The 12,894-nt window shown below is 48.7% G+C and overlaps 1 protein-coding gene across 1 annotated transcript in view; it reads right to left on the bottom strand.

Moving 5' to 3' along the window:
• Positions 1 to 12,894, bottom strand: part of RAB26 (RAB26, member RAS oncogene family) — a 268,463-nt gene that overhangs the window by 89,739 nt on the left and 165,830 nt on the right. The window contains 1 exon segment of the mRNA XM_032230182.1: positions 3,963 to 4,004. Within this exon segment, the coding sequence (XP_032086073.1) occupies positions 3,963 to 4,004 (42 nt within the window).

Genomic DNA, 12,894 nt, shown 5'->3' on the forward strand with positions numbered 1-12,894 from the left:
TGTTTGTGTGTGTGAAAGAGAGTATGATTGAGTGTGTGTTTGTGTGTGTGTGAGAGAGAGGAAGAGTGAGTGTGTGTGAGAGAGAGGTGGGGGGAGGAATCCCTGCCCTAAAAAGGGAGCATCCTCCGAAGAGAGCAAACAAGCCCTTTGCGGGCAGGAGGCGGTGAGCGCTGCTTCCCCAAGGAAACTGCATGCCTTTTCTTTTGCAAGCGCGCGACACAACTGGCCTGAGAAGCTCTGCCGCCAGTCCGGCCGGTTACCAAAATTTAGGCCCGAAAAGGCGGTTCCCCGCAAGCGAGGACAGCCCCGCCGTCTTAAGTAAGGGCGAGAACCGGGCTCGCCCTGCGCAGCTCCTGAAGACAGTTTGCGAGTCAAGCCTTTCCTTAGAGGATCTCCTTCAAGAGCCGCTCAGCGAGGGATCTGCTTAGGTGGCTGGATCCGAGGTGAACAGGAGGCTTGGGTGGGCACGGAGGTGCGTGCGGCCCAGATGGTTGCAGCCCCGACTTGCCTCGGCCAGCGGCGGCCCGGACTAGCTTCCCCTCCCGCCTCGGAGGCGCCCCGCTCACCATCTGCCGGTGGCGATCAGGTGAGCTTGACCGCCCCCCTGACGGTGAAAAAAAGGCCCAACACCACACGGAGGGCGGAGAAGAGCAGCGCCATCATCGCCTTCGCTCTTTCTCCCGCCTTTCCCTCCTGTTGGCCGCCAGCTGGAGGAGGTGGAACCGGGGCGGGGAGGCTGGGAAAGCCGCCCCGGATGGCTTTCTCGCACACAGGATGGGCGCGACCTGGGAGACACAGGGAAAGGTGCCTGCTTGCCAGCCCGCGCACCCTTGGGCTCCGGGGACAGCACCTTCCCAGCATCGCCGCTGCCGCGCTGCTTCCTTGGCGCCCTGAGGAGTTTCTCGCACACAGAACGGACACGACCTGGGAGACACAGGGAAAGGCGCCCGCTCGTCAGCCCGCCCACCCGAAGCAGCAAAGCCTCCCGATTCCCACCGGTACCTCCCGATTCCCACCGGCAGGCTGGGCTGGCTTAGATTTTTAGTGTAGAACGGAATGAGCGAGCAAGCTAGCAGCTGATGGGCGGGGGAGCGAGCGAGTTGCGAGCTCCAAAATAAAGCGGGTTTTTTTGAGAACGGCCCGGGATGCAGGAAAAATTATGGGAAGGCGTGCCTGTCCTGCCAGATGCGGGACGTCTGGTCACCTTACCAAATCCTCCTCTAGATCTAGCATCTTGTAGCAATTTAAGTTTTATTCTAGCTTTTTTTCCTTGCCAAATAAACTTCAAAACTATTTTATTTAAATCTTGAAAAAAATCCTTACCCAATCTGATTGGGATTGTCTGAAACAGGTGTAGAATTCTAGGTAAAATGTTCATTTTAATTGTAGAGATTCTTCCCATCATTGATAAGTGCAGATTTTCCCATTTCATCAGATCAGTCTCTATTTGTTGTTTTAGTCTAGTATAGTTGTCCTCCTTAATAGTGCTACATCTAGGTGATAGTATATCCCCAAATATTTAACCTTATTTGTAGTTTGAATCTGCAAAGTTTCTGACAACTCTTTCTTTTGTGTTGCTGGGATATTCTTTGTTATAATCTTTGTTTTATCTTTGTTTATTTTCAAGCCTGCTACTTTTCCATATTCCAGTGGCTGCTCTGGGCACATGCTCTATGGTTGTGGGCCAGCTGCCTGCAGAGAGAAAGGGGGTTTGCCGAATGGCTGCTCATGCTGCGACAGTGCAACATAGCCATTCACCCATGAGGCTGTGCGCAGCTCTTTGGGAGCCCGCTCGCAAGAGAGCAGCCGCCCGGCAACCCCAAAACAATACCCCCCCCCCATAATAAAGCCCAAGCCATATTTTGTAGGTAAAAAGAAAATAAAACCCTGTTGTATTTTTGGGGAAACACGGTAAAATGAAAGAGGAAGTGGATGGTCATAGTGGCATGGATATAATTTGGCCAAATAAAATAAGGAATCAGTGAAGGTGGCAATCTTGTGCATTACAAACATTGTTGAGAAAGGAGGTAGAAGGCTATGACCATTATCAATGAAAAGACATTTCAGATCAGCCATGGGGTTCTTGGGATTTGTTGTGATTATCACTTTCCCCAGTTTGTCATACATGTTGCTATATGTGAAGATTCTGGAAAGAGATGCCTCCTATTGATGACAGAACCTGGCACTTCAACCTGAGCTTATTTGTATTTGTATTTGTATTTATTTGTCTTGTATGCCGCCCACTCCCGAAGGACTCTGGGCGGCTCACAATTCGCTTCTCTGAAGTGATAACTGGTTTAACTTACAAAGGTGGACATACTCAACCAAGTTTTCATCTTGGAGGATTTCAGAGCGTGATCTGAAGATGGAACACTTGATAACCAGTTCTTAGCCATGAGCAGGTCATTTTGTGATCAGCTTAAGGCTGGTCATCATTATCAATCTCGGTCTTTGATCCATCACAGATGCTTCCTGGATCTGCTTGGATTGCCACAGATGCTTGATGGCAACCAGCAACCCCATGGGAAATTCTTTGATGAACCTCATTAGCCACCTACACAGAGGATGCTATGGTGCAGGACGAAATTGCCCACTTGTGTCTCTTCCTGATCGTAGACCATTAGTTGGGTGTTACTTTGCCAGGAGATTGGCAGAAAAGAGACCTGGAACTCTTGGGACAGAAAACTGAGAGCAAGTATGATTGAGGAAAAGCAGAGCCTCATGTTCAGGTCTACAATGTGTGCTTAAGGAAAGTATTCACTATTTCTCTGACCTTGTATACTTTATGACTATCACTTGGTTGATTTTAGACAGGGAGCCACAGCAGAGGGATGAAAGAGCCACATGCAGCTCCAGAGCTGCGGGTTGCTGATCCCTGACCTATACAGAATCTCATAATCTGCCAGTTTCCATTGCTGGATTTTCCATCAAACACAAACAAAACAAATTAAAAATATATTTCAGATCCATAAATATAAAGTTAAAACAATGTAATCAAATACTGACTTTTTAGATAAAAACATCAAAGATGTAGATGTACCCGCATTTAAAAATGGAGTGATTGCATTAAGAATTCAACTGCACATTGTAATATTTGTATTTTTCTTAATTGGACAGGCTCTGGCTATCCCAGTTTAATCTATAAATCCCTGCCGGGTTTGTTCAGAAGATATTTATGGGAACATCTCCCCCAAGTCAGCTCAGGCTGGCTGTTCGCTCTGCCTGTGACAAGATGTTCTGGGTATCCTGAATCCAGGAGGAGGCAAATAGGACAGAGAAACTATCAAACAACACCTGAATCTGGCAAGATGCTGGTTGCTCTACAGAAGCCACACAGCAGGGGTGGGTTCCTGCCAGTTCTAACCTCTTCTATAGAAGAGGTTCCACAAATCTACCATGCCATTTAGAACCGGTTCCAGCTCCCTCCCTCCTCCCGCCTGTCCGTACCACGATTGCCCTGCCCGCCGCTCACTGATTGGCTGGCTCACCAATCGCCCCGCCCGCCTCTAAGAGTCCTATCTAAACCTTAAAGTCTTAAAGCTGTCAAGTTTAAACACCCCTGGGTTTTTTTTTTCTAAAGGGTTAGGGGTGCGAGGGTCTTGTAACTTGAGAGCTTTAAGACTTGCACAGTTCAAGTGCCAGAGTTTCTGAGCCAACATTTTGGTTGCTAAGCAGCAGCATTGTTAAGTGAGTTTCACCACATTTTACAAGTTGGCCACGCCCACCCAGTCACATGGCCAGCAAGCCACTCCCACCCAGTCACATGGCTGGCAAGCCACTCCCACCCAGTCACATAACTGGCAAGCCACTCCCACCCAGTCACATGGCCGGCAAGCCACTCCCACAAAGCAGGCCACATCTACAGAAGAGGTTCTAAAAAATTTCAAAACCCACCACTGCCACACAGGTACAGCAAAACAGCAAAACGTCCAGAATCCAAACTGACACGTGGCTTAGCTTACCTGCAGTTTAACTTTGATGCCATCCACATTCAAGACTTTATTCTGAAATAGAAAAAAAACAAAGAATTTGGCATCAGATCATCAGCAACATATCCTCTCACTAAATGATTCCTTTGGTTATATAAAGTTATATAAACTCCCTGGTTGTTTAAGACCCAGAAAAAAGAAAAGCACCCTCAGGACTTTCTAGAGTGTCCTCGACTTACAACCATTTGTTTAACGATTGTTGGAAGTTATGATGGTACTGAAAAAAACGAGTTACAGCTGGTCCGCCTCACAGAAAAAGTAGTTTCTCCCACTGCCATGAGCTTTCAGTTTAAGGCAGTGAATTCTCCACCTTGGCAAGTTTACAATGTGTGAATTTCAACTCCCAGTATTCCCCAGAAATCCACGCATCTTAAACTTGCCAAGGTTGGAAACGCTGTTTTAAAGCAACACAATTATCAACACAGCTATTCAGAAAGAAAAAAACAACCTTAAAGCAGCAACCTGATGTTTTGCAATGGAGAAAGGGTGCAGGGAACAGACTGAAAGGGTTGCAAAGTTCAGCTTTCAAAAGAGCCTGAATCCAATTTCAACTGTATTCTCCCATTTCTGTAGATATAACTGGCTGTGAGAACAACCTTGGAATAACAAGACAGGAGGAAAAACTGGACAACAGTCTGATAAGAGAAATCAGAGTCCAAAGCAGCGATGGGATAGCAATAGCAATAGTACTTAGGCTTATATGCTACTTCACAATGCTTTTACAGCCTTCTCTAAGCGGTTCACAGTCAGCCTCTTGCCCCCAACAATCTGGGTCTTCCTTTCACCCACCTTGGAAGGATGGAAGGATGAGTCAACCTTGAGTCTGGTGAGACTCGAACTGCCAAATTGCAGGCAGCTGGCAGTCAGCAGAAGTAGCCTGCAGTACTGCACTATAACCACTGCGCCACCATGGCTCATAGGATGGAGAAAGTATTGCAGAAGGGACCCTCCATTATATGCTGGAAAGTAAAGGCTGGGGAACGGTGGAAGCACAATATTCAGTTACAATAAAAATTGTATTAGTAATCTAGTTTTGGTTTCCTGATTTGGACTACCTTGAAGGGCTGACAACATTATTGTGCTGCCCCATTACACACACACACACACACACACGCACGCACGCACACACACAGAGCAAGAGTTTGCAGGTGTTTATTTAAACCCCCCAAACACGTCCTCAAAAAACACCCCTATTGCACAGGTCTGAATTCTGAGCTCAGTATGGCAAGAGTCACTGGGTAACCATGTCCAACGGCCACACACAAAGTCCAGGAAAGCAGCCCATGCATCAAATGTTTCAGAATACACAGCACGAGCTCACAAGGCACAGGACTGGGCATATTGCTCCAGCAACGCTCAAGTCCTCGGCATGGGATTAAGTAGGCGATGCCAGTGAAGCCCTTCATGAGAGGCAAGGTTGCCTCCTTGCGAGCAATCTAGCTGACTGGCACTGTGCCTGGCTCTTATCTGCCCTACATTTTCTTGGACTGGGAAGAGGTGTGGAGTCCTCCTCCTCCTCATTGCTAACAGGCAGCAGCTGCTCCCAGTCCTTGCCTGAAGCTTCTTAATCAACTTGTTGCAGCTGTGACTCCCCTTGCTCAACTGAGGACCCAGATTGTTGGGGGCAATATGCTGACTCTCTGTAAACCACTTAGAGAGGGCTGAAAGCCCTATGAAGCGGTATATAAGTCTACTGCTATTGCTATTGCTATTCAGCTTGTCTGTCCTCCAATCAATGCAGCTGAGGCTGCTCCGCCAGGCTATCACTCTCCGAGCCCTGATCCTGACCAGCACTCGGCCCTGCACTTTTCTCTGCTGACTCAAATGCATCCTTCTCCTCTTGACTCACATCTGGAATGGATACAATGAGATCAAGTATCTGACCCTGAAAACCTAAGCAGGGTTGAAGGATTTGTCTGAAATGGGCAGTGATGACTAACCTTCCGGCCCTGTTAGCTCCACTCCAGGACCAGATGGCGAGAGTTATCAGGGCCCTGGTCTCAGGCTGCTGTTGCTAAATGCCAGGTCTGTGGTTCACAAAGTTCCCCTCATCCGGGACCTAATATTAGATGAGGGGGCAGACCTGGCATGTATTACTGAAACCTGGCTGGGCCAGGAGGGAAGTGTCCCCCTCACTGAAATGTGCCCAGAAGGGTTTCAGGTGCTCCATCAGCCACGACACGAGAGAAGAGGTGGGGGAGTGGCTGCCATCATCCGAAGGTCATTAGTTCCTTGTAGGGTCCCTGCTCCAGAGCTTGTCGGGTGTGAGTCCCTGTTGGTGAAGTTGGACCTTGGGGGTCAAGTGGGCTTGTTGTTAACATACCTACTTCCCAACAATGTTACAACAGCCCTCCCTGTGCTCCTCGAATCAATAGCCGAGCTGATGATTGAGTTCCCCAGGCTTATAGTGCTGGAGGATTTCAATCTGCCTTCACTCGGCAAATGTTCTGATGGGGCGCAGGAGTTCATGGCGTCCATGACAGCCATGGACTTGACCCAGGTAATTTGGGGTCCGACTCATACAGCGGGTCACACGCTTGACCTCGTATTTCTCTCGGAGCAGTGGAGACGTGATCTAGGTTTGAAGGGCATTAAGACCTTGCCCTTGTCATGGTCTGACCACTTCCTACTGAGGCATGACTTTCGGAAACCAATCCCACACTGTAGGGAGGGGGAACCGATTATGTGGTTCTGCCCCAGGCGCCTGATGGACCCTATGGGATTTCAGACGGCGCTTGGGGAGATACCTGACTCTCTCGTCCACAGTCCGGCGGAGTCCTTGGTCGCTGCTTGGAATTCAGCGGTGGCGGAGGCTCTAGACCGGATTGTGCCTTTACGGCCTCTCTGTGGCAGTGGATCCAGGAGGGCTCCTTGGTTCACTGAGGAACTTCCGGGAGATGAAGCACCAAAAGAGACACCTAGAGCGACGGTGGAGGGCCAGTAACTCTGAATCCGACCGAACACAATTAAGAGCCTTTATTAGGACTTATCTAGTGGCGATACGGGCGGCAAAATGTGCGCATTTTTCCGCTCTTATTGCATCCGCAGAATCGCGCCCAGCTGCCCTGTTTAGAATAGCCCGCTCCCTCTTGAAAGGGAGGGATGTGGATGACCCTTTACAGGGCAGAGCTGAGGAATTTGTCCAGTTTCTGTCGGATAAAATCGCTCAGATTCGGACGGACCTGGACTCCACTTGGACGGTACCAGCCGAGGCACCGGGGGAAGGTCTTGAGCGGATTTTATGGAGCGAGTTTCAACTTGTCACTCCTGAGGAAGTGGACAAGGCCTTGGGAGCGGTGAGTGCCTCCACCTGTATACTGGACCCGTGCCCCTCCTGGCTGGTCTCAACCAGCAGGGAGATGACACATCGTTGGCTCCAGAGGATTGTTAACACCTCTCTTCAGGAGGGATCCTTCCTGCACCACCTAAAGGATGCGGTGGTGAGACCCCTCCTTAAGAAACCTTCCCTGGACCCAGCCATTTTGAACAACTATCGTCCAGTCCCCAACCTCCCTTTCGTAGGGAAGGTTCTTGAGAAGGTGATGGCCTTTCAACTCCGACGGACCTTGGATGAAGCAGATTATCTGGATCCCTTTCAGTCGGGTTTCAGGCCTGGTTACAGCACCAAAACTGCTTTGGTTGCGCTGATCGATGATCTCTGGCGAGCCAGGGATAGAGGATATTCCTCTATCCTAGTGTTTCTTGACCTCTCAGTGGCCTTCGATACCATCGACCATGGTATCCTTCTGCGACGGTTACGGGAGGTGGGAGTGGGAGGCACCGTCCTACAGTGGTTCTCCTCCTACCCCTCGGACAGGTCGCAGTCGGTGTTGGTTGGAGGGCAGAGATCGACCCCTAGGCCCCTCAATTATGGGGTGCCACAGGGCTCAGTCCTGTCCCCCCTCCTATTTAACATCTACATGAAGCCACTGGGTGAGATCATACACCGGCATGGGATTAAATACGCAGACGATACTCAACTGTATCTGTCCACCCCGTGCCAACTCAGCGAAGCAGTTGAAGTGATGTGCCAGTGCCTGGAGGCTGTCAGGGTCTGGATGGGAGCGAACAGGCTTGCACTCAATCCCGACAAGACTGAGTGGCTATTGATGCTCCCTCCCAAGGATGGTCCAGACATTCCATCTCTTAGCCTGGGGGATGAAATTATACACCCCTCAGAGAGGGTTCGCAATTTGAGTGTCCTCCTGGACCCACAGCTGATGTTAGAACATCATCTGTGTTGTGACCAGGGGGGCCTTTGCCCAGGTTCGCCTGGTGCACCAGTTGCGACCCTATCTGGACCGGGAGGCCCTTCGGATGGTCACTCACGCCCTCATCACCTCAAGACTGGATTACTGTAACATGCTCTACATGGGGCTGCCCTTGAAGAGTGTTCAAAGACTGCAGTTCGTCCAGAATGCAGCCGCATGAGCGATTGTGGGGGTGCCTAGGTACACCCATGTTACACCTATCCTTCGCGAGCTGCACTGGCTCCCCATTGGTCTCCGGACACGCCTCAAGGTGTTAGTCGTTACTTTTAAAGCCCTACATGTTTTAGGACCTGGCTACCTGAAAGACCGCCTCCTGCCATTTACCTCCCAGAGACCAATAAGATCACATAGATTGGGCCTCCTCCTGGTACCATTGGCTGGTCAATGTCGGTTGCGGCTCCCTGGGGGAGGGCCTTCTTTGTAGTTGCTCCGGCCCTATGGAACGATCTCCCCGTAGAGATCCGGACCCTTACTACTCTTCCGGCCTTCCGTAAAGCTACTAAGACCTGGCTGTTCCAGCAGGCCTGGGGCTGTTGATTTTATCCAGCCCCACTCTAAGCTGTATACATGTTGTGTAATTTTAATGATTGTTTTCTTTTTAATTTTTTTATATATGTCCCCTGTTTTATCTGTAAGCCGCCCAGAGTCTCTAGGGAGTGGGTGGCATACAAATGTTAATAAACCTTGAAACCAAACCTTGAAACCTTGTCGAGGCGCCAAAAGTGAGGGGAGTTGGGGGGGGCATTGCACGTGTGAGTGCCCACACCCATAATGCAATGCCTTCCCCTTGCACATGCGTACACCCACCCCGCACACATGCATGCAGGCCTCACTGAAGCCTCTGGACTTCTGGTTTGTGTGTTGGGCTATTATTCACCCTCAGGAGGCTTCCCTGAAGCGTGCGTATGGAGAAAAAAAGCCCAATGGGGGCCACCGGAGGTTTGGGAACAAACATCCGGGTTTCCTGTTGGGCTGTTTTCCTCCCTCCGGAGACTTCAGGAGGCTTTCCTGAAAGCACAGGAATGGACTTCCGGTTTGCGCGTTAGGCAGTTTTTTGCCTAAGGAGGCTTTAGGAAAACTTCCAGAGGCCGAAAATCAAGGCTGAAAATGCTGACAGGGAAATGCCTTGTATGCCCTCAGAAATGACTTGGTGTGCCACCTGTGGCATGCGTGCCATAGGTTCGCCATCACAGGGCTAGGGTCTCCTGCTTGAGCAGGGGGTTAGACTTGAAGACATCCAAGGTCCCTTCCAAGTCTCTTATTCTGTTAAAATGAGCAGGAAAATGGCAGAGTTGCCAGGAGATTGGGAAGATGATCCTCATGGAAGATAACCGCGAACACTCTCAACTTTTCTTCTTGATGCCCTCAGGAACCACACTGGATCCCAGTGTCTTCCCTGTAGAAAAAGCTTGCTCCATCTTAACTGGACCTGCCTTCTCGGAGAAGGAGGAAGTGGGTTGCAGATTCTTTGCTACTTTGTGGGAAAACAGCTGCAGCAGCTTTGAGGTAAAGCCTCAGAACACACTGATGTGTTGTGACATCAGTGGGCGTCCATCTATATTAAATTTGACAATTAAATTTGAAAAATAATTATAGGGTAACTCTAATTGTTCTGGGTTCAAAGACAAAAGCCAGGAGGAACTACTCACTCTATCATTATTAATCACAACTACAACAAATACTGTACATCAGTGAGGTTGAAAATGTTCTGAACTGAACATGGCCTTATCCAACGATGCAATCTTGGAAGAAAATAGTCTATAGCTCAAAATGAGTCCTTGCTCTGTGCTTTTCTTTCTACAGCTCTTATGTCACATGGAGTTATAATGACGGTCTGAGCTACAACTACTCTGCAGGAAAAAAGTCAAAGGAGATAATTTTTAATTTTTAACAAATTACCATGGCAAACTCACAATTAGCTGGAAGTTTCTATATTCATAAGTAATTAGAACAGTTTGGTGGTGCTTCAAACCCTTTCTTGGATTGATTCCACCATTTTACAGTCCCTGTACAGTACTAGAAAACCCTTGAAGGCAGGGGATGATGGGATCTGTTGTAGAAGCCAGTCATTGGTAACTGTATGCTGCAGCTCTAATCTCAGGGCTTTTGCAATGAGTTGATGGTCTGGAATAGCAAATACTTCAGGATGGAGAAGAGGGCTAACCCAGACATGGCAATCTGGCTGGAGAGGCTTTCAGCAAAACATGGAATTTTATCAGGCATTTCACAGGCAGACTGAACTCTGCCCATTTATCGTCAAATGTTCTGCACAAATTCCGTCTCTCAGCAGACACATTAGTGCGTAAGGAAGCTGCCAGGCTCAGTGGCCGATCAGTTCACAATTCAAGGAAATAGCTCAGGATTAGCTTCTCCCATATGACCAAGAAGGATCAGTGCAATCCAGGACATTCTTCACCCATTAGGGGTTCTGGATTTGCAACTTAAAGCTTTCCTGCTGGCCCAATGGGAGCCTCTCCTGTTTTTCCTCCGGATAGCTGCTCCTCAGAGATATTCTGCCTCTAGATATGGAGGCTTTACTCAGCTGTCACCAGAATATGCTGCAAATCAACAGATCTTTGGAGTCCACCCCAACAGCAACCAAGTTTGAGTGGTCCACACTCATTTGGTAGTTGCACATGGCTTCTGGAAGTCCATAAGCATCTTTGGATTGAGTGGGTTTCTAGCCCACGGCTAAGAGGAAAGTCCTGCCTTTCTGTACCCAGATATGATCAGACTGCCTCATGAAGGAGAATTCCACGACTCCAAGCGCTGCACCTGCACCTGAGCAGAACAGGAGCTTGGAGACACAAGAAGCTGACTTGGGCATGCCAGGCTAGCCTTCAGGAATGAAATATGCCTCCTGATTTAATTCAAAGATGAAACCGTCAGCTTTTTGACATGGAAGAAAAACTCGATAGTCTCCACCGCAGGAGTCCTCAATCCTCAGGCTGCAGAAGTGATGGGTGAGCGCACATGTGCAGTCATACTTTTGCAAACAGCAGGTAGAGCATGCAAAGCTCCATTTGTTCAAGTGGTCTCTCCCACCCGATCCACAAAGCCGGAAAAGTTGGTGGAAGCTGTTCCACAGTGTTTCTGAAGGCCAGCAAAGGTGATGCAGCTGAAGAAAGAGGTGGAAAAACAGGACTGGTTCTGAGACCTCCACAAGTTGCTCATGGACCTCTCACCCAACTCTCAAATTCAAAGAGACTGACAGGAGGCTGGGGTCTCCTCCTCCTCTCCTCCCAACAAAGATCCAGTCTCAAGAGCTGACCTTGCCAAAGGTAGGGCCTGCTGCTCACCAGATTCTCCCACTGCTTGTCCCAGATGAACTGTGAATCTACAGCAGGGGCCAGTTCTGGCTTTTCTCCCTTCAAAAACAATTTTTTAAAAGATGTCTGGATTTGGGGGGTTGAAGACATGTGAGAGGTGCTTGCTCAGGTGAGCCATTCGGCCATCTTTTTGTCAATATTTGACTACCCGAGGAATATTTATCTGGATAAGACTTGGATAGATTGCTCAGACTTGAATCTAGTCAGTTCAGATGTTGCCAGAGTCTAGAGCAACATTTCTCAACCTTGGGCAGCTTTAAGATGGGTGGACTTCCACTCCCAAAATTCCCCAATCACCATATGTGGATTTCAGTTTCCAGAATTTTCAAGCCAGCTTGTTGGCTGGGGCATTCTGGGAATGAAAGTCTGCACCCATAGCATGCTAGCTACGGAATTCTGAGAGCTGAAGCCCACCCATCTTAAAGCTACCACGATTGAGAAACACTGCTCCAGGCTGACTTTGCAATAAAACAAGAAAATCAGTAGAAACAGAGAACAGAGATGATGAATCTGGACAACAATATACCAACTTTAACCAATGGTGACATAGCACCTTAACCCTGTCAGATCACAGCAGCTAGGCTGATGCCACAGAAATATGCAATTTTTCAAGTAACCAGCCACAGCGCCATTTAGGGCACAGCTTTGAATTGTCCCTAGAAGCATAAACATAGCAAGCACAGCTTGCAAAGCAGAGGTGTCAAATCTACAAATCAAGGCCTGCCCATCATTGCTTGCACTGCTGCATTCTGGCCCTTTTGAAGCTTTCTAATGGCTTTCAGTATTGATTTGATTTTGATTTTATTAAACTTGTATGCAGTAGTACCCATGTGGAGCACATTACAGTAATTGAGACCTGAGGGCATTGGTGACTGTCTGAAGGGCCTTCTAATATAGGAGGAAGGGTGCAACTGGAACATCAAATGGAGCTGTGTAATGCTACAGCTGTCACCTGCTCTTAGAGAGCAAGAGGACTCTGCACCCTTCTTGAACAGGAAAGCGTGATTCCATCTGAGGCTAAAAACAGAAGAGGCCCAGATCTAGGTGGCCCAAAGATCTACCACCACTTAACTGGAGTCAGGTCCTCCCCAATCAAACCCATGTATCACCTTCCAAGCCCATAGGAGAGAACCTCAATAGCCTCCCTTGGTCAGGTGAGCAGGAGGTTCTTTTGCAGATGCTGCTGTTGCAGAAGTCATCTATCTGGTTCATGGGAGAGGACTTTCTCCACTGACTATCAAGTGATGGAATGCTTTCCCCGAGGAGATGCATTGGACTCCCACATATGCACTTAATTTACCCAGC

This window comes from Thamnophis elegans, chromosome 14 (genome assembly GCF_009769535.1).
Source record: "Thamnophis elegans isolate rThaEle1 chromosome 14, rThaEle1.pri, whole genome shotgun sequence".
In the NCBI taxonomy this organism is placed as follows: domain Eukaryota; kingdom Metazoa; phylum Chordata; class Lepidosauria; order Squamata; family Colubridae; genus Thamnophis; species Thamnophis elegans.